The sequence below is a fragment of the Taudactylus pleione genome, unplaced genomic scaffold (genome assembly GCF_031769625.1).
Source record: "Taudactylus pleione unplaced genomic scaffold, aTauple2 ptg000510l, whole genome shotgun sequence".
NCBI classification, from domain to species: Eukaryota; Metazoa; Chordata; class Amphibia; order Anura; family Myobatrachidae; genus Taudactylus; species Taudactylus pleione.
In genome coordinates, this window is record NW_028284912.1 from 1,214,212 (window position 1) to 1,234,855 (window position 20,644).

The window sequence follows — 20,644 nt, forward strand, 5'->3', positions numbered from 1 at the left end:
GGGCGACGGTTCATCTTTCAGCAGGACAACGACCCTAAGCACACAGCAAAGATATCAAAGGAGTGGCTTGAGCACAACTCTGTGAATGTCCTTGAGTGGCCCAGCCAGAGCCCAGATTTGAATCCGATTGAACATCTCTTAAAATGGCTGTGCACCGACGCTTCCCATCCAACCTGATGGAGCTTGAGAGGTGTTGCAAAGAGGAATGGGCGAAACTGCCCAAAGATAGGTGTGCCAAACTTGTGGCATCATATTCAAAAAGACTTGAGGCTGTAATTGCTGCCACAGGTGCATCAACAAAGTATTGAGCAATACTTATGTACATGTGATTTCTTAGTTTTTAAAAAAAACTAAATTTGCAAAAATCTCAATAAAACTTTTTACACGTTGTCATTAGGGGGCATTGGGTGTAGAATTTTGGAGGTCAAAAATGCATTTATTCCATTTTGGAACACTGTAACATAACAAAATGTTGAATAAGTGAAGCGCTGAGAATACTTTCCGGATGCACTGTATGCATTGTGACTGTTTGCTAACTTCTGTATTGACACAGTTATATTTGACAGAAAGAAATAAAAGGACAATCACTTTTTCTCTCCATCCTCTTGGGGTGGAGGTCTTTCTCTGAGTACTTCACATTCATGAAGATTTTGTGAAGGCTGTCACATAACATTGCAATTATTGACTTTATAGTGAATATGTCAAAAGATAAAGGGATACAGGAGGGGGGGGAGCCCTCTGTGCTGGTTTCATGTAAATCATGTATGGCTTATTTGTCCCCTCTGGACATTAAGGATGGTTTGTGTGATGTCTGTTATGAAGAGCCACCTCACCAGTCCAATTTACCTGTCCCTGGACAAGAGCCTTCTTGGGTATCCTCTTTGATCCACAAACTTCATTCCCTGGGACATATGGCTGCTCCCACTATGCCTCCTTGGATGGGGTGTCCACAGCATTCTAGGTTTGCACCTCCTATGCATTTTTCCTGGAAGGATGTTGATGGCCATTTTAGTCAGAGTATGACTCCATCTAATGCTGATAGCAGACCGGTAGATACTAAGGCACTTAAGCGCAAGTTAGCTTTTTATCAGTCTTCTCAACATATGGATTCAGACGCATCATCAGAGGATTCAGAGGATGTGCAAGGGTCCTTTCCAGTGTCTAGCTCGGGGGAGGAGGACCATCCGTCCTCAGTGGATTTTCCTTCTTTGGTGAGAGCGGTTAAATCAATCTTAGACATTCATGATGATGAACCAGCTCATAGTAAGGCGGCTCCAGTGTTTAATCACCACCGTAAGTGGTCAAAACAGAGTTCCCTGAATCTGAACAGTTCACTGAGCTTATGGATGAGGCATGGGGTAACATCGTTGTATCCTTTCCCGGTTTCTGTATGTACTAAGCGGGAGGTATCTCCTACTGTGCATGCTCATGTGACGCATTTAAACAGAAACGCTACATTGCCTATTCCGTCTGCATCTTCCCTGAAGGATTCCCACGGATAAAAAGATTGAAGCGCCTCTTAAAAAAGATTTTTTCATCATCTGGAGCTATTACTCGTCCAGCTATGGCTGGAGCCTGGGTAGCCAAAGCAGATGAAGAATGGATGGAAGCATCGAAAAATTCTTTACCGAATGCTACCAGAGAACAGATGATTTATTGCTTTCATACGGGAAGCTGCTTCCTATCTGGGAGGAGCTGCTGTAGATGCTGGAATTTTAGCTTCTAAAGTATCAGCAGCTTAAATAGTGGCACGCATGGCCCTTTGGTTAAGATCCTGGAAAACTGATACAGGATCAAAGAAGGCGCTAGAGGTTTTACCTTTCAGCAGTTCTGTCATCTACGGCGACTATAAAGTCTAGACAGGTTTCTTTTCTGTCCTTCGGTTCTCAGGGGCGAGCAAGTGAACAGTCTTCCTTTAAGACGTCTAGTTTTGGCAAAATATCAAGGCGACAAACTAAGACGTCTGGCCCGGCAAGACGTCCAGCTTCTAAGCCGGAAAACAAACCCTCTGCCTGAATGGGACAGGCCTCCTCCTGGGGGATCCCAGGGTGGGAGGCCTGACTTCTTCAGTTTGCGGATTGTTGGTCTCAAACAACAACAGATGCCTGGGTCCGAGAAGTGGTCTCTCAGGGGTATGCCCTCACTTTCAGGAGGCATCTTCGCCAGAAGTTATTTTGCACAGATAGTCCCATCAGATGCGGTCAAGGCCTTGGCCTTTCAGGAAGCCATTCACTCCCTGCTGCAGGCGGGGGTAATAGTCCCGGTTCCTGTGTTGCAACAGGGAAGGGGTTATTATTCCAATCTATTTTTGGTTCAGAAATCGAATGGGGCTTATCGCCCTATACTAAATCTAAAAACCCTCAACAGGTTTATCCACGTACCCAAGTTTCGTATGGAAACTCTCCTATCAATTATTTTTGCAAATGGAGCCGGGGGATTACATGGTTTCCCTGGACACTCAGGATGCATATCTGCATGTTCCTATTATACCATCCCACCAGCAATTTTTACGGTTTGCTGTCCTTAAGCAACATTACCAATTTCAGACTCTACCCTTTGGCCTAACGACGACTCCTCGGGTTTTTACCAAAATAATGGCAGTCATGACGGCCTCTCTCAGGCTCCAGAATTCTGCCATATCTGGACTACCTTCTGATAATGGCACAGACTCCAGTTGTTTTACAAAACCATCTTCAACTGACCACAGCCTGCTTACAAAAGCACGACTGGATCATCAATTGGAAGAAATCATCACTTTCTCCAACACAGCAAATGGTGCATCTGGAAGCTCTTCTGGATTCTCAGGCACAGACGGTGTTTCTGTCCGGCTTGGTCCAGACATCATTGATTCACCAACATACAGAATCTGTCAATAGACAGTCTGTATCCTCTTCCGCTATGGCAGGATCTGCTAACGCAGGGCCCCTGCCGGCATCCGGACTTACCTCTTCTGGCTTTGACGGCGTGGCTCTTGAATGTTCCATCCTAAGAGCAAAAGGATTTTCCCAATTCTGTAATTCAAATGATGCTTAGGGCATGTCAACCTGGCTCTGCCCGCATCTATTACAGAATTTGGCATTAATTTGGTCAATAGTGTTCCCACAGAAAGTATGATCCTAAGGTGTTTAGGATTTCCAGGGAACTGGCTTTTCTCCAGGCAGGTTTAGACCGTGGCCTCCACATGGCTACTTTGAGAGTGTAGGTTTCTGCACTGTCAGTCTGGTTTCAGAGGAAGATTGCCTCATTACCAGATGTTTGAACTTGCAGAGCTCCTTGGCAAAATATTCTGCTTCCTTTTGTTCCACCGGTAGCACTGTGGGATTTGTCTTTGGGTCTTAAGGGGCTACAAGCTCCTCCATTTGAACCTCTAAACTCTGTAGATTTGAAGTGGTTGACGGCGAAGACACTTTTTCTTCTCGCCATCTCTTCTGCTTGCAGTATCTCTGATTTGGCAGCGATTTCTTGTCGCTCTCCATTATTGATTTTTCACCAGGATAAAGCTGTTCTTCGTACAAGGGAGGGTCACCTTCCTAAGGTAGTGTCCCTTTTTCATGTAAATGAAGAAATTGTAGTTCCAGCTTTTCAGGCTCCAGATCTTTCTGTAGGTGAAGCCTCCCTGGGTGTAGTTCGTGCTCTCCGTATATATGTGGAGCACACAAACTCTGTTACACAAAGAGCATCTGATTTTCTACTATATGGTTTTCACAAATGAGGATGGCCAGCTAATAAGCAGACACTGGCGAGATGGCTACGCATGACTCTCTCTCAGGTGTACACACAGGCTGATCTCCCTGTCCCAAGCATGGTGACAACACATTCTACTCGGTCTGTAGGGCCATCGTGGGCATTTAGTCGTGGTGCCTCTGCTGAACAATTGTGCAAGGCAGCCAAGTGATCTTCTGTCCACACTTTTCTTAGGTTTTATACCTTGATACTTTTGCCTCTCAGGATGCTTCCTTTGGGCGACAAGTTCTCCTTTCTGCTCAGGTGTGTCCCACACCCTTAGGGGAACAGCTTTAGGACATCCCATGGTATCCCTGTGGATCCTGAAAAAAACTAGAGTTATTGTAGACTTACCTTGATTACCTCTTTTTGTTCAAGGTCCATAGGGCCCACAGCCTGACGCACTTGACTGCATGAGTAATTTTTTCATTTCGAGCACAGATTCCCTCATTTTGTGTAAGAGGGTTTCTGGTGTACGATTGCTCTTCCTTCTCCTGCCTTGAGGCTTAACTAAACTGAAGTTCTATGGCTAGGGGCGGGGTATATATGGAGAAGGATATGGTGAATCCTGGGAGCTGAAGCTTTAACTGTTTGGTGCCTGGTCTCCAACCATAATATCCCCATGGTATCCCTGTGGACCCCAAAGAAAAGGAGTTATCTAGGTAAGTCTACAATAAGTTTAATTATCATCATGGAGCTGAACCCTGGGTTTGTCCCAATCAGGTCACCATGACAAGTCTAGTTTGTATGTTCTTCATCATGGTAGCACGCAATTCCTCCGACTCTGACTTAAAACTTGTTTATAAACGAGGCCCTATCATTTACAATGAGTAATAAAACTCATTACGTATGATAAATGGTGCTTCAGCCAATCTGAAAAATGACAGTTGGGAGCTGATTGGCTAGAGCTCCATTTATACGTAACAAATTTTATCATACATTGTGATGAAACTAGTGGATAAATGAGGCCCTCTGTAGGCCTGAAACGGGTGTGGTCAACATTCCAATCCATCCCAAAGGTGTTTAATGGGCTCAGTTTGGGGTTCTGTGCAGGCTAGTCAAGTTCTTCTGCACCAAACTCCGCAGACCATTTTTTTTCACGGACCTCGCTTTGTGCATGTGCACACAGGCAATACCATTCTGACGCAGGAAAGAGCCCAAAACTGTTGACACAAAGTTGGCAGCTCACAATTCCCCAGGATGGCAGTGCATGCCGTGAACTTGTGCCGCCAAAAGTTTCACTGGAACGGAATTTACAGATGGCGGGGGCAGCGCGAAGCTGGACAGAAACTTAATGGACTAACTCGTTGGAAAGGTGGCATGCTGGGACATGGATCACATGGCGAGTCACCGAGCTCTTCAGTACGACCCATTACGCTGCTAAGGTGTGACTATGGAGACTGCACGGCTGTGTGCTCGATTTTGTGCACGTTTGCAATGGGGTCGGCGAAACGCACTTCTAAGAAGGGGTGCCCACATACTTTCGGCAACGTAGAGAGTTTTTAAAAGTATATCCTACTTTTCGTGGTAGCTACTGGCTCCGACAACCTTCATAGGCTAAATGGTTAACCAGTAAATAACGAGGTATGTAGAAATTCGCATTAAAACCTTGGATAGTGCTGCAGAAACAAGACCCAAAGCTTTGCATAAAAGACCCTTTCTGAACGCTCCCTTCGCAATGCCACAAGCTCTATAAAGAGCCTTCGGACGTGTACAGCCGGACAGCGCCAGTATCCTGCTCACATCCGCACCGTACATTGGTTTTTATATTTGGTTCTGCCCAGGTCAAAAGATTTTCATTTTCTTTCAATAACCCAGAGGTCAGATATTCCTGAAAGTGTTGTTTATATGCATTTTCCTGTGAAATGACTTTGCTGCTGGTACAGAAGATTTGCATTCAGCCGATTTGATGTCTGCAAAGGCAGCAAGTTTATTCCATTTATAACTTTTCATAGGTGCAGATAACATTAGAGACCTGTGAAGCAAGGGAGGAAGGTTCCATGAATATGCCGATACAAATGTTTCCCCACATTAAACGCTTAAATGTTTTTTTGGGGTCTATATAGGAGGTCTTACTATCAAGTACATGAAATAAAAAAAATAAAAAAACCAAAAAGAAAAAAAAAAGGAATAAAAAAAGATTTAAGCAAAAAAAATAAAAAAAAATAAAATAAAAAACAGCGTTGTCAATATAAAAGACAGGAGGAGACGGGGGAGCTCACCTCTAGTGTAGTCAATACAATCTTCTCAACGGAGGAGAAATAAGCTTCCCACAAAAACTGAGTCTGCTGTCTAAGTGCGAGGATCCTATCCTGATGGATAGACCGGATTGTAGAAGGGATCTGTAAGACAAGGACAGAACAATCAGCAGCTGCACAACGCACTGTAACCTGATCAAAGCACTACGCTACAGGGAGCATGACGCCAGGCCTCTCAAGTGGCCATCCAAGCGCATATACATATACACAGGTTGAGTCTCCCATATCCAAAATGCTTGGGACCAGGGGTATTTTGGATAACGTAATATTCCGTATTTTGGAATAATTGCATATCATAATGAAATATCTTGGGAATGGGACCCCAATATACACACAGAATGCATTTATGTGTTATATACGCCTTATACATACAGCCTGCAGCTCATTTTATACAATATTTTCAATAATTTTGTGGCTCAAGCAAAGTTTGTGTACATACATGAAATAAATTTATGTTTCATTTACACCCTATACACAAAACCTGAAGGTAATTTTATACCATATTTTTAATAATTTGTGCCTTAGACAAAGTTTGTGTACATTGAACCATCAAAAATCAAAGGTTTTATTATCTCAGTCATGCCGAAATTATTCCGTATTTCGGAATATTTGGATATGGGAGAATATATATATATATATATATATATATATATATATATATATAACTTTCATATAAAGCTCTGAGCCGGGGTCACCTCCAACATGGAATCTCACCTATACCTTGATGTTTAATAATTCTTCTTGCCACAATGAAAAATGAAAACAACATTCGCCATGGATAGATGAAACAGAGGTTACAGAGGCCGTGACAGGAACACAGATAATACAGAGGACAGATCTATCTTTTGCAAGACCCGTGTACCTGTCACACGGCGTATGCAATCACTTTTTTTTGTACTCGGCTAACATTCAGCCGGACGATTCGCTAGAAGCTGGTGGAATACTAAAAAGGCAGGAGGTGCCTCGTGCCTCGTTGATGTCACTAGGTTCTAGTGAACGGATGTTGGTTCAGACTGCAAATATGGGCAGTGTCCCAGCGTACAGGGGACAGATAAGCTGAGTTGGCTGAGGCGCATATAGCATTATCCGTCGTGGGACGGTTACAATGGCAACGCTAGATGGACAATTACCTTTGGACTCTGCTTTCATAATACTTTAGTACCCTGATGGTAAATGCCTACATTCAACCAGACATGACGCTTATTCAAATAACATGGCGATTATAATTATCTAGGTTACAATTCAGTGTACTTTAGACGACACAACGGAACGTGCAACACATGAGTTCTGTACATGGCGAATACATAATTGGATAAGCCATCTGTGATAATACTAGAGAATGAACACATTCTACAACGTGCATGACAAATATTAAGCAGAAACAGCTGCTAATTAACTAAACACTGGGCAGCCATCCTAATGCCGCATATATTTAAAAGGCTACTTAAACCCAATTTAATGTTTAGCAACCAAAATCCACCCCAGGCGTAGTTTGTTCTAAACATTCTGCCAAAAATTCTGTAAAATAAATGGCCTCAAAAATGATCGCTGAACCGTTATTTGAAACTCGGTGTTCCCCACGTTAAAGTATTCATAAGACACAGGGAGTCTATGGAACGCAAATGCAGGGGTGACAGGCTAAGGGTGGGTACACACCTGAACGATATCGGCCCCACTTGGGCGATTTAGCCAAATCGTAAAGACAAATTGGGCATATCGTGCAGTGTGTATCGGCAATCATGCGATATCCAGGGTGAAAGCAAATCGCCCTGAACATCGGCACGATTGCCAGTCGTTTAGGTGTGTACTCACCCTTAGCACCCAAAATCACCAGATTGATGCGCAACCGAGGACACCTGTAACCCTTTACCAAACCAATAAGATAACGTGGATCATAAAAGTCCTAGGGGGTATATTTACTAAAGTGAGAGTTTTTAGAAATGGAGGTTGCCCATAGCAACCAATCAGATTCTAGCTATTATCTTCTAGAAGGTGCTAGTTAAATATGAAGTAGAATCTGATTGGTTGCTATGGGCAACATCTCCACTTCTAAAAACTTTCACTTTAGTAAATATACCCCCTACAGTAGGGGTAGGCTTAAGCAGCTTTCCAGCTGTTGAACTACAAATGCCATCATGCCTTGCAATAGTTTTGGCGAGGCCAAATAGTAAAACTGTGGCCGGGCATGCTGGAATGTGCAGTTCTACAACAACTGGGGGGCAGCTTACCACCCTCTGCTAGAGTCTGTATCAAGGCTACACCAAAAAAAAAAAATCTATAAACGAATATATTGTAATTTAAGGCAGCTACAGTGGTAAATTGCATACTTGGTCCTGAGGCAGCGAGAAAGGAAAAAATATTCATATTACTAAAAATTCTGTAGAAATAATTAGAAATTGGTAATTGCCCGAAAAAGTAATTAGGCAAAGCAATAATCATATAAGAACATTATGCATTTAAAGAAAAACTGTAGTAGAGAGAAGGGATTAGGCGCTTGGTACAGTATTACACTGCAGAGGGAAATCGCAATACTTCCCCCATCTCGTCCTAAATGCGAAAAGAAAATGTGTAACTAAAAGAGAAAAAAAAAGAAGAAGCAGCATTTCCCAGGGTAGATATTCGGGCTGGCTGCCAGCTCCTTAAAAACAGCGTTAATTATGGAACAGTAGTTCTTCAGTATGGGAGCAGCTGTAGCAAAATGAAATGGCACAATGCAGGAACACTGGGGTCAGGAATCATGGCGCACCCTAAAATCAGGAGGATTCCCTGCGGTGCAGTTAAGCCAGTCATGTACTTATTAAACATTTATTCCAATCATTTTAAAAATAGTTTTCTTAGTTGTCCGACCCTTTCCCTTCTCACTGCGTTGCAGATAAACCAGCCACGTTTGTATGAGCTATAAAAGTTCCAACGGGTTTCTCCAATTTCTTCTAATATAACAATTAAGGGGGAGGGCAAGTGTGTGTGTGTGTGTGTGTGTGTGTGTGTGTGTCCTAATAATGAAGACAAGTGCCCACCACTAGCAGAGTAAGATTGGGTAAATACATGTTACAAGTGGTGGTGCTGCTCCAATCACTATCTTTGTAAATTACATTAGAGACTGATTATATATATATATATATATATATATATATATATAGCTAAATAGTGATAAAAATGATGTCATGTAACGACAGTTGGTGGGAACTCTGACCCCTCCCCTCCCACAAGTCTCTGTGATGTCACTCCCAAAGAAAGCTGGCATTTCACACATCTACAGTCTCCAAACACTTCTGTAATATTTCACATACTTACTTTCACACTAGCTCATGCTGAAAACACAGACACTTCTAGTAGTCACCCAATCAGAACAAACAGAAGTCACCCAATAAGAAAACACACACACACACACTTTAAGAGAAAGTGAGGATGCCCCAAAGAGTACAAAAGTTAAGATGAAAAGAGTAAAAGGTAAAGAAGGATAATCTATATAATAAAATCAAGTGCAGATAAAAAAAAATATATAGATAAGAGGGCAGACAGAAAGAGGGAGAGAAATAGTTGGAGACAAAGGTGTGTGGGGGGGGGGAGGTGCTGAAGAGAGAAAGGAGGAGGAGAGAGACAGGAGATTAGAGAGGCCAGGGGAAAGAGAAAAGGAAAGGGGCCAGAGAAAACTGGAGGGAAGAGGCTGCGTCGGTGAAAACACCTAGGGCAGGATTGCAAGACGCATCGCACTCGCGATGCATTCCGCCAGTCATTGCATGCATACCGTCGTTGGTAATGCCGGTATGCATGACAATCCCCGCAAAGCACCACTCTGTCGGTAAGAGTGGCCCTTTGCGGTGGAGGGGCTTCCGGGTCTATGACCCAGAGGCCCCTCCTCTGCGGAGAGATCATAGGCTTCTATGGGTAACGCCATCAGGAAGATGGCGTTAACCACCACAACCAAGGTAGCAGAGAGGACCCGGACGTCATCAGCTACTGTCCAACGTCATTCCTTACCATCCACGTGGACGTCGAGAGGGAATATAATCTTGTGGCAAGTGCAGCAAGCTACAGAGCCCACGAGGGGACAAGTTTCTTCTCTAGGTGGAGGTTATCGGCAGGGAAACGCACTTCTGTCCTCAGTGCACGTCACTTCCAGGTCTTTAGCATGAAGGGGAAATAAGCTCTACCCCACAACCAAGCCACAAAGTTGTGAAATGAGGTAAATTCCGCATTTTCGGGGCTTTACCGCATTTGCTGCATCCCGCCCCTAGTCTGATACAAAAGCTAGATGGTCATAGTCATCCATGATCCCATTAATGTGCTTTGCACTCACAGGGACACCGACTTAGCTTGCAAAAAGGACTGCCACTAGCAGGCTAAATACGCAAATGGCTCGACTGGGTTCTGAGTGGGATGCATAGCCGCAAACTCACGCACAAGGGAAAAAACAGGACAGTATAGAGATCAATTCTGGTATCGTGTACAGCTACTGCCATACTAGGTGCATTATATTTTATACTGATATCTTCTTCACGACAGAAAAAAAAAAAAAAGGATTTGCAGAGGTCTCTAAAATATAAACATTACTTTTGCATCTCTCTTGCTAAGTAACCCTGTCTGATCCCGATCTTTATATCTAAACCCCGGGAATGTCTGCTGCATCAACTACACCCTCTTTTGAGAACGTCGGCAATGGCCAAACTTCTGAAAGAGAGAGAAACCCATTAACCCAGATGCGAAAGCAGCGAGGAGAGAGAGAGCGAGAAGGGAGCAGCTGCCAAAGGAATTAACACATCTACTTCCATCATTAGCAGGAAGGTGTTAATGCACTGGGCTCCGGTACGTTTTAATTTCCAAGGTTTGTCATGTTCTAGTGGAAGCAAAAGCCAGTGGGATTAGCACTAAAGGTCAACACTCACCAGCCTTCAGGCATTGCAATTTAAAGAATATTCTGCAGAAATATAAAACAAAAGGCACTTAAAGAAAAATCCTCTCTTTTATTTTGCAACGGATTATATATGGTTCTCCAAGTACCAGCATGCGGGGGGAGGCTTGCTGGGAACTGTAGTTCCACAGCAAAAGCCAATCAACCTGGCACCCACCAGCCAGGGGTGCTGGGGATAGCCCCGGGCTATCAGCGTGGACCTGGGGTGCCTTGAGGAGGGGGACCCCTTTATTGGGGGGGGTCTCCCAACTCCCCAGGGATCCCTGGCCTGGGCTGACTAGCGGTCAGAGGTGATGCTGCGGCTGGGGGGGCCCGGTGAAAGGGCTCCCCTATCCGCAGTATCACCCCCCCCCCCCCAGCTAGGAGTCTGGTGGTGGTTCTGGTAAATACAGTGGGACCCTGCGCATTTTTTCCCCCTGCAGTTCCATAACCACAACCGGCTCAGAGCCCTGTGCTGGTTCCCCCGTATTTTGGCAACCAGGACCGGTTCTGAAAAGCCTGATGCTGGCTGTGCTTAATACGGTTGGACCCCTACGTCATTTGTCCTCTCTATTTAGCACAACCAGTACTGGGGCTCCAAAGCCCGATGCTGGTTGTTTTCTGGGGGCACAGGGCCACGCCATTTATTTTTTTTATTAAACACAGAAGTAGGTATCATGGATCTACCAGATCTGAGCCTGCATTCTGTGGGCTGCTACCTCCCCCGGGTCCTAGCGCCTGCCCCACCGCCGCCGCTAAAGCCCGCTATTGACCCCGGGCTCTGGCCGCAGCTGATGCCCGCTACCCCCACCGCGCCATTCCGCCAGCTTCCGCTGCAGCTAACGCCAGCTTTTTTCCCCCGAGCCCACCACCGCTAAAGCCCGCAAACGACAGCCATCTTTGTGCACCCAAGTGAAGCCAGTTCTTACACCTGCTGGAGGCTCCTACTGAGGCTGCGCAACAAGTTGAAAAGTCCTCTCTCTACAATGGCGCATTCTTGAGATAATAGTTTAAAAAACTGTAACTTTCAAATTTACCTGAACCCTAAAAGCACGTACCCTGGCACAATAGCTACCTAATAAAACAAACCCCAAGTCTAAATTCCACCCCTACCCTGAGTTTTGCCTTCCCAAATATCCCCCATAGACTACTGCAGAAAAGTTGTCCTAATTGAGAAGGTCAGAAAAAAAGTGACAGTCGGCACTTTAGATTACTCCCATGTCCTCATTTTTTATGTTTTTGCCCTGAAATTTGGCATGCAGCACCCAGTGACAGTTCTACCCGGCCATACCAAATTTCAGATCCATACCTCTAATAGCTTTTGAGGTGTGGCCCCTTGAATACCAGACCCCCCCCCCCAGAATTCTCTACAGAGAAATCAGTTTTTTTAGATGCAGCCTTAATATAAGGGCACGACTGTGCCCTTATAATATACATAGCACACATATATAAACTCAACCAAATTATTTGCCAGTGAACTGTTATTTGGACACCCTTGTCCCCCAGCCAGTGAAACACGTGTCTGTATGTCCGCGCGCGTGCATAATCGCAATGACAGGCGTTGCCCACGGCTGCCGCCAGTCGGACTCGCATTGAAATTTTTCATGCAATTTTTGCTTGCTGGTGACCCGTCAACTGACGAGTCCGCAATGCTGTTAATATTAGAAGTCACGAAGGAATCCTGTGTCCACCCAAGGACAAACCTCCATAACTATTCTTATATTGATTAAATGTTCTGGAAATCCAAGGTGACCTTTCGTACGTACAATGTACAGCGGGGGTGCGGTATAGCCTAATAATATACACATTTTCCTAAAGAATATAAAATGATATCACAGCATAATTGCCCCGTCTCCCGGAACTTCCCTCGTGAAGTGGACGGCCCAGCGTCATTGTTTGTGTCGCCATGGCGGCGCAATGCTGAAAATAGAGGTATTGTACATTAGAGGACGGGCGGTGTTGCAATGATACAAATCTCGGCGCCATGCCCCCCGCTTGACCTACCCCTTTTGTGAACTAACATAGGGGGCCGGAGAAAGGCTGATCGGCAAATAACACATATATATGGATACTGGGATTATTGCGATGAACTGATGCACACATCCAACACACAGGTGTAGTTGTGAGATCACTGCTCAATACAAGCTCATTCTTACCTGTAATAATAACCTCTCATCACCGATGACTGCGGCTTGATTCCAATCAATCACTTCAGAGAATGGCAACTCCCACCCGTTACTCAGCATTACTGGAACACACGCAGCCTGCGAATGAAGTTATTAAAGACCATTATGCAACGCAGCACATATCCACTCACTACATTAATAACAAGTGAAAAGGCCAAGCAAATGACGACAGTATTTGGACAATGATTACTGAATCCCCGACGCTGCAACAAGTGTAACTCACGAGAGCAGATTTTATGCTGCGCTAAGCACGGAACGGCCAGAGGCGTCTGGCTTAATAAACCAACGCGCACATTTCACATAGACAGTTAACTTTGTTTTCCACTGACATATTGAAAGATTACTTCCCCCTGAAATATACATTTTCACAGCGCGAAAACAGCAGGGGTACTAAATCTAATGTTCCAGAGGCCCATATAGGCTCTATACCGTACGTCATTTGTACAGATCCTACTCGGCAATACATGCAATTCATAAAAAGACAGTCAGATTTATAAGCCTTTTTGAAAATGAGCCCCTCCGAAAAGTAAGAGACTCATAGGGCGGAATTCAATTGATTACGCGGTCCGGATCTCCCGTCTAAAGTGACAGGAGATCGCGGGCCGCCATTCAATTGCTGCCGTTCTTCACCGTGATCGCGCCCATAGAGGTCAGGTTTAGCCGCGTAAAGCAGCTAAACCCGACCAAAGTGCTGGGCGCGATGGCGAAAAGTGATGTTTGGGCGCCCAAACATGTTACTTTTCGCACATTTCAGCTCTCATCCCCCAGGGGCTGCGAGCTGAAATGTAGCGCTGCCAGCTCATCGTGCCCGACAGGAGCAAGAATAGAATAGCTCCGTCGGGCACGATAGGGGATAAAAACAGTTGAATTCCGCCCATAAGTTGATGTATTTACATGACCTTCCTTTGCATCGATGCTGAGATTATTAGTCCTTTAGACTAGAGCAGGGGTAGCCAACCTTGGTCCTCGAGAGCTACCAACAGCGCATGTTTTCCAGGTCTCTTCACAGAATCACAAGTGAAATAATTAGCTCCATCTATGAATCTTTTCAAATGTGTTAGTGAGTAATGACTACACCTGTGCACTAGCTAGGTGGTCTAGAAGACGTAAACTGTTAGTAGCTCTCGAGGACAGAGGTTAGCTACCCCTGGACTAGAGCATGACATAAACTGGAGCCTGTCTCGTCCTTGTCTGGTCTCCTCATCGCAGGATGGGTGCGTCTAGGCAGCATGTGAGGCTTGGTCAGAAACACACGAGCAGCGGTCACCAGCGTAACAATCTGCTAGAGAAGTAACGCACAAAGAGCCTGATCCAGAAATGGACACAGTACAGACGTTTATACAGTTTGAGCGATTATCGGTAATTTGCGCATGCGTCAGCCACACTGTGCATGCGACAAGTTTCACTTTAGTTGTCCCTCGCGGTGAGGACTAATTCACAAAGCGATGGACAGGCAGGGACTGTTTGTGAGAGCGGCAACGGGGAGATGGAGACTCCAAAGCAGGCGTATCGAGACTGTTTTCAGGGAGGTGTCTCCAATAATCGACTGATCTGAGACAGAGGCTACCATCTTTGCACGGAGACGCTCGATTTTGCAAAAGCCACTAGAGGGCGTCTCAATACAAATCCCGGCGGCTGCATCATTTGCATATTTTTTGCAAAAATTTGGCTGCTCTCAGCCCCCTTGATCCTGCTTCACTTTTTTGAGAAGTAATAAGGCCGTGATACGATTCTCTGCAAATCTTATAACCATAGCCCAGAGGTTCTCAAACTCTGTCCTCACGACCCCACACAGTTCACGTTTTCCAGGTCACCCAGCAGGAGCACAGGTGTATTCATTACTCACTGACACATTTTAAAACATCCACAGATCTGGGAATTACTGCAGTTGTGATTCTGTGAGGAGACCTGGAAAACATGCACTGTTTGGGTTCCTGAGGACAGAGTTAGAGAACCTGTGCTATAGCCAATAGCCCAGTGCATGATGAATGGCATCATTGTGCACGAGGTTTGTCTCAAATTTGCATCTTCATAGCCCCCCCATCAATATACCACACCAAATTATAAATATACTTAATATTTCTATTCTCTTCCCAGCGAACATGCCTGCTACTCATGACATGGAAAGCTGAAGGTAATTTGAACAGAGTTGCTGAACCATTAGACATTCAATGGCTTTCACTCCTGAGACGCCGAGCAGAGAGGTGCGACTAACTCGGGCATTACATGGATTTAGCGGTTTTACATGGCTAAACCTGCTCTATTTGGGCGCAACATGTGCAGAAAAAAAGCACAACAATTTAATATAGTCCCGGGAAACTGGGCGATCGGGGGTGCAAAAACAATTGAATCGTCCCACTCTAAAGACAATAGGGAACAATTTTTTACGAAAACTAGCGTAAATAAAAAAAGGTTGCCCAGTCCATAGTAATTAATCAGATAATTACCATCGGACTGGTTGCCTTGAGTAACGAGATTCAGTTAGCAAGGTTCCACCAGAACCTCTCTCAGCTAATACTACGAACACCTTGCTTAGTTTTTGCTCACGCCCCACAGAAGCCCGTGCAAAATCCAGCAAGATTTTCCTGCCGTAATAACACGTTATCCGCGCAGCCGTACATCACACAAGGTTCCACGTAATTAAATCTGACCCTTTGGTTGATAAAACCATCTCGTCTGACAGGCTACGTTAAGTGTTCTGCAGAACAGGACAAGCCACAGTCAAAGAGTGTACTTTATTTTCTAAAAAAGAAAAAAAAGTTTTCCACACGCAAACTAACTTGTTTAGTACTTCGGAAAGAACAGAGCACGCTAAAGCTGCATACACGCACAACGATTTTGTAAACGAACGATTTTAGTCAACGATTTTCGTTCATTTTCTCAAGGGAAAAATTAACGACAATAGTTTACTAAAATCGTTCATTTACTAAATGTAATGAGCGATTTTTTTTTAACTACAAACGATTTTTGCATATTCCCTTAATGAAAATCGTTGAGTTGGTCAGTCTGACTGAACTACAAACGTGAACGCGCATGAACGATAATCGTTCATCGTTTTAACTTCGAAAGTGAACGATTTTTTCAACGATAAACGATATCGTTAACGATAATCGTTCACAAAAAATCGTTGTGTGTGTATGCACCTTTAGTATATAAATACTACATGGTAAATATTTTATGGCTTACCTGCAGAGCCTCCAGAAATCTGAAGGATCCAAGCCTGCGGCCACGAGGGACCAGGCAGAAAGTGGCATTGTGCAGCATTTCACGATACTCGTACCTGGAAAACAAGATAACCATCTATTAGATCAGGCTGAGTGTTAGCTGCATATGTAAAAAGGCTTAATCTCCTGGCTCATAATATAGAAAACACTTAATATAGTTTTCAATTTAGAAAAAAAAGTTATAAAGTTACACAGGCTGTGGAGGCAGCCATATTGTGGGCGTGGTCAGTATTCCTGAGCTGCCCATAAGCGAATATGGACATTCATAGGCTCATTAATATTCGTGAAGGAAGATATATTAAGGGCTGGACCACTACTTGCGAGATTAAGTTCTACCAAATGACTAGGAAACAGGAAAAAATTGGTTCTGCCCACAAAATGGCTGCTTCCTCCTTCATGGTTAAAGGATGCACTGTGGCGAAATTTCAATCAGTCAATTATAAACCATTATGCTGAAGTAAAAAAAACAAAACAAGGAAAAAAAACAACGATTGGTGCACGACTACGCAAATTCTCTGGAAAATGAAATAAAAAAAAAAAACACAAAATGAAGAAAGTTTATTACAGAATTACTAACATCCCTCTAATTACTTTTCAAAAAGTTATAGATTTAAACCTATCAAAAGGCGTTTGCTGCAGGTTTGCAAAACCAGAGCCTATATAGCTGCGAAACGTCTAATCTAGTAATATGTTAAGAAGCACCTGTCACAAAGCATCAAACAACGCTCCTACCCTCATGTCAATTATTAGCCAATACTGTCTCTCGCACACAAGCGAAGCCCCCGAGGGCCACCGGCGCTGTCACTTGGCTGAGCGCCTGACGGAGAGAGGAGCCTAGCAAACATCTGCTTTCCTCTCCTAAACCACCCTACACACAGAGACAGGTGCAAGCTGGCAATAATAGGCAAAAGCTAAAAATTGCGGAATTCTAATAGACTAATTTAATCGCAGCCCGCGGGCATTGAGTTTTTCTGTATCGTTAGCTCTATACATATTTAGACCAGATACAGCCTGGTTTCGTATCCATTGGTGTCAGGCAATCTCCAGTCATTGACGGGGAAAGACGACTTGCAAAAATCATAAATTTGCTTAGGAAAGCACGTAGAGTTCATTTACACACGAAACAGATCACGACTCGGGGATTAAATGCTACAATACCTGAAGCAACCCAGTCAACAACACACAGGAGTCTAGGCGATGTCCGGTCTTATTGGACTTGTCACGTAAGAGGACCTGCTTGTTCACCAAGACCGAATACATCTCCAATGCTAATATGTATTCTAGGATTCAATTTACTGCCAAAGCCACACCGGTCTACGATCGTCAGAAAGATAATGAGATGTGTGACAGACTAAAGCAACAATTAGGAATGGTAATGAGTTCTAATGGTCAGAGACGACGACTCAGGGAGACGGAGGTCACCTGGGCACAATGTGTTATCAATACTTGAGAATATAAACAATTCGTGCAATAGAAATAAATAAGGATTAGACCTGGAAGATTAACCTCTGCGTAAAGGCTTGTAGAACGTAGTCCTGACTCACGATGTAGGAATAAGTCTCCACAGAGGGTATGAGATGTAAAAGTACAAAACAAGAACTTGGAAGGAGAGAGGAGAGGACTGAGAGACAGTGGCGCTGTGCAACTGAATGTGTGCCAATGTCTAATAGGGCATTCGTCAATATTGTTCAACACTAGGCTTTATGCAGTGTAAACTTGGCCACACGGAATGCAATTCGGCCAGATAGCGTTATGTCCCACCAGGCACCAGACAGCACCCTGCCCCACCAATCCACCAGATGGCACCCCTGTCCCACCAAGCCACCAGATGGCACCCTTGTAACACTAAGCACCAGATGGCGCCCCTGTCCCACCAAGCCACCAGATGGCACCTGTCCCACCAAGCCACCAAATGGCACCCCTGTCCCACCAAGCCACCAGATGGTACCCCTGTCCCACCAAATGGCACCCCTGTCCCACCAAATGGCACCCCTGTCCCACCAAATGGCACCCCTGTCCCACCAAATGGCACCCCTGTCCCACTAGGCCACCAAATGGCACCCCTGTCCCACTAGGCCACCAAATGGCACCCCTGTCCCACCAAGCCACCAGATGGCACCCCTGTCCCACCAAGCCACCAGAAGACTATGGTTACATAAAAGCCTATCATATCTGCATATATGGCATGCATAGTATTACTGAATTAAGTATGAAATGTCACAGTATTAACGATCCTCAAAAGCCACCCAGCTTTCTGGGAAGAATCAAAGGAAATATTATTTAGAGAAGCTGGTCACTAATCTCCAGAGATTATCCTCATCTATGGGCCAGAGTAAAATAATTCAAGTCAAACTCTTAACACCCAAAACTGCGGCACATAACCATATTAAAATGATACTCAGTTTACCCATATTGCCACCCTTGTGCCAGGAGAGTGATCTAGCTAATAAGACATTCAGTACGACATGTACTATAGATAGATGACCCACTAGGGTACATAGGAACCATCATCACAGAACTAGATTTCCTAAATTCTCAAAATCAATAACAAACCAACCAGATTTATAGAAGTGGCCGAAACTCATGAACACCTCAACGAGGGGTTAGATATGATGATATACATCTATCTAGAGCTATATATTTTATTTGTGGCAATTAAATTCTTTCATATTTAGAAATTGCATTTGCTCATTTTTAATCTTCGATTTATACAGAAATAATATAAAAAGGGAAATATATTTTACAAAAGAGAAAAAAAAAATTGCAAACTACTAATAATATAAAAAGTAAGCTAGAAAACAACAGGCAAATTGCTCAATTGTACTGTAATTGTCTCAACATTAAGTGACAAGAGATCCTTTTCTTCCTACCACTCTGTGGCCTAGGGAGCTGATTCAGACCCGCTCGCTAGGATGCAATTGGTCATAGTTGGGCGATATTTGCAATCTGCGCATGCTTCGCGATGAGTGTGGGAGAACCACTGCGATAGATCGGGAAATGCTCGCTCGCCCAGCCCAGTTGAATGAGTGACAGAAGAGGCCGTTTGTGGGTGGTAACAGGGGCAGGCCACTAAAAACGGGGGAGTCTACGAACGCAGGCGTGCCTGAGTGCTTCAACAGGCAGCGTCATAGTACACGTCACGTGGTTGGATCTCACACTGAAGTGATCGCGGTGCTTGCGGTAGGGTATAGTCTACCTCAACCGCTGCGAGCACATCTGATGGTGCTCGGTGTACCAATGTTTTCATGCACTTCCAGGAGATGACGTGCGCAAGTGGGCGTCTTAAGAATAGCTGGTGGGCGTCGGCATACACAAAGCAATCGCACGCCAAAGCAAAGTAACCAAAGTAATCGCACGCAAGATATAGTGGGCGTGCTAATGCCTTGCCGTGCAATCGCCTGCCTTGCTGGGCGTGCGCTGGATTTGCATACGCTGGGAGCGAGCGAATGCATCTAGCGAGCAGGTCTGAGTCAGCACCCAGGTACTGGGCTGCAGCACAGAGCTCGGCTTGCGGAGGCAGGAAGAATTAACTCTGTACCAGCAGGCTGAACCACTGATTTCTGTTTCCACTCACAGAACGCCAAGGCTCCCCGAGAGCTCCTGCAATCTCTGTATTCACGTGTCGACCCTGTCAATCAATGTAAAGGATTAAGCAGCTGCTTGAGACTCTCGGCTCACCATTATCCTGGGCGGCAGAGGCTGGGGACCGTGCGGTGGCTGATCAGCCAGTTTATGCATTCCTCCTAACAGCCTGCACCTAAGTGATGGGAAAGTAACCAATACACCATGGGAGTCATTACTTGTACTATACTGGGCTTAATCCACAATTCATCTTCCTTCCTTATTCCCCAAGCCGTAGTCATCAGTCATGCCAACCCCTATCGGACTTGTATAAAGGATTAAACGTGTCTGATACAAAACAGATAACGTACATCAAGACAACAGGGCAAAAACAATGGTGTCAAGTTGCCGTCAGTTGACCGGAAGAATGTAACCCCTTCATACCACCAATGCTGGTCATAAGATGTCGTTCATACTGACCCTGCTAGGCTGCAAAGATCACGGGGTTACTGGTCGAAGAAAACTGATACGGCTCTTGGCCTGGCCAAAGATGAACAACAACGGATCAAGTTAAGAAACCTCAATCTCAGCATTGCTAAATTAAGCTCTAGAACCGGCCAATTCTTATGGAACATATATGGGCCAACTTAAACAATTGATTTACTGTTCAGAACCAATCCAACACAATCCAAATACCGTAGCCGAGACAGAATACACCGGCTGTGGATTAACTACTGAAAACGGTCACTTCAGTAGATGGAGCCCAGTAAAAAAATCAATGGATTCTGGTTTCAGTCCTCT

At 44.6% G+C, this 20,644-nt stretch overlaps 1 protein-coding gene across 1 annotated transcript in view; it reads right to left on the reverse strand.

Annotated features, from left to right (window-relative positions):
* Positions 1–20,644, reverse strand: part of EXT1 (exostosin glycosyltransferase 1) — a 232,019-nt gene that overhangs the window by 28,016 nt on the left and 183,359 nt on the right. Inside the window, exons 2-4 of the mRNA XM_088450193.1 lie at positions 16,245–16,338; positions 13,029–13,136; positions 5,946–6,065 (exon numbers count right to left, since the gene is read on the reverse strand). Coding sequence (XP_088306319.1) covers positions 5,946–6,065; positions 13,029–13,136; positions 16,245–16,338 — 322 coding nt within the window. The remainder of the gene's footprint in view (positions 1–5,945; positions 6,066–13,028; positions 13,137–16,244; positions 16,339–20,644) is intronic.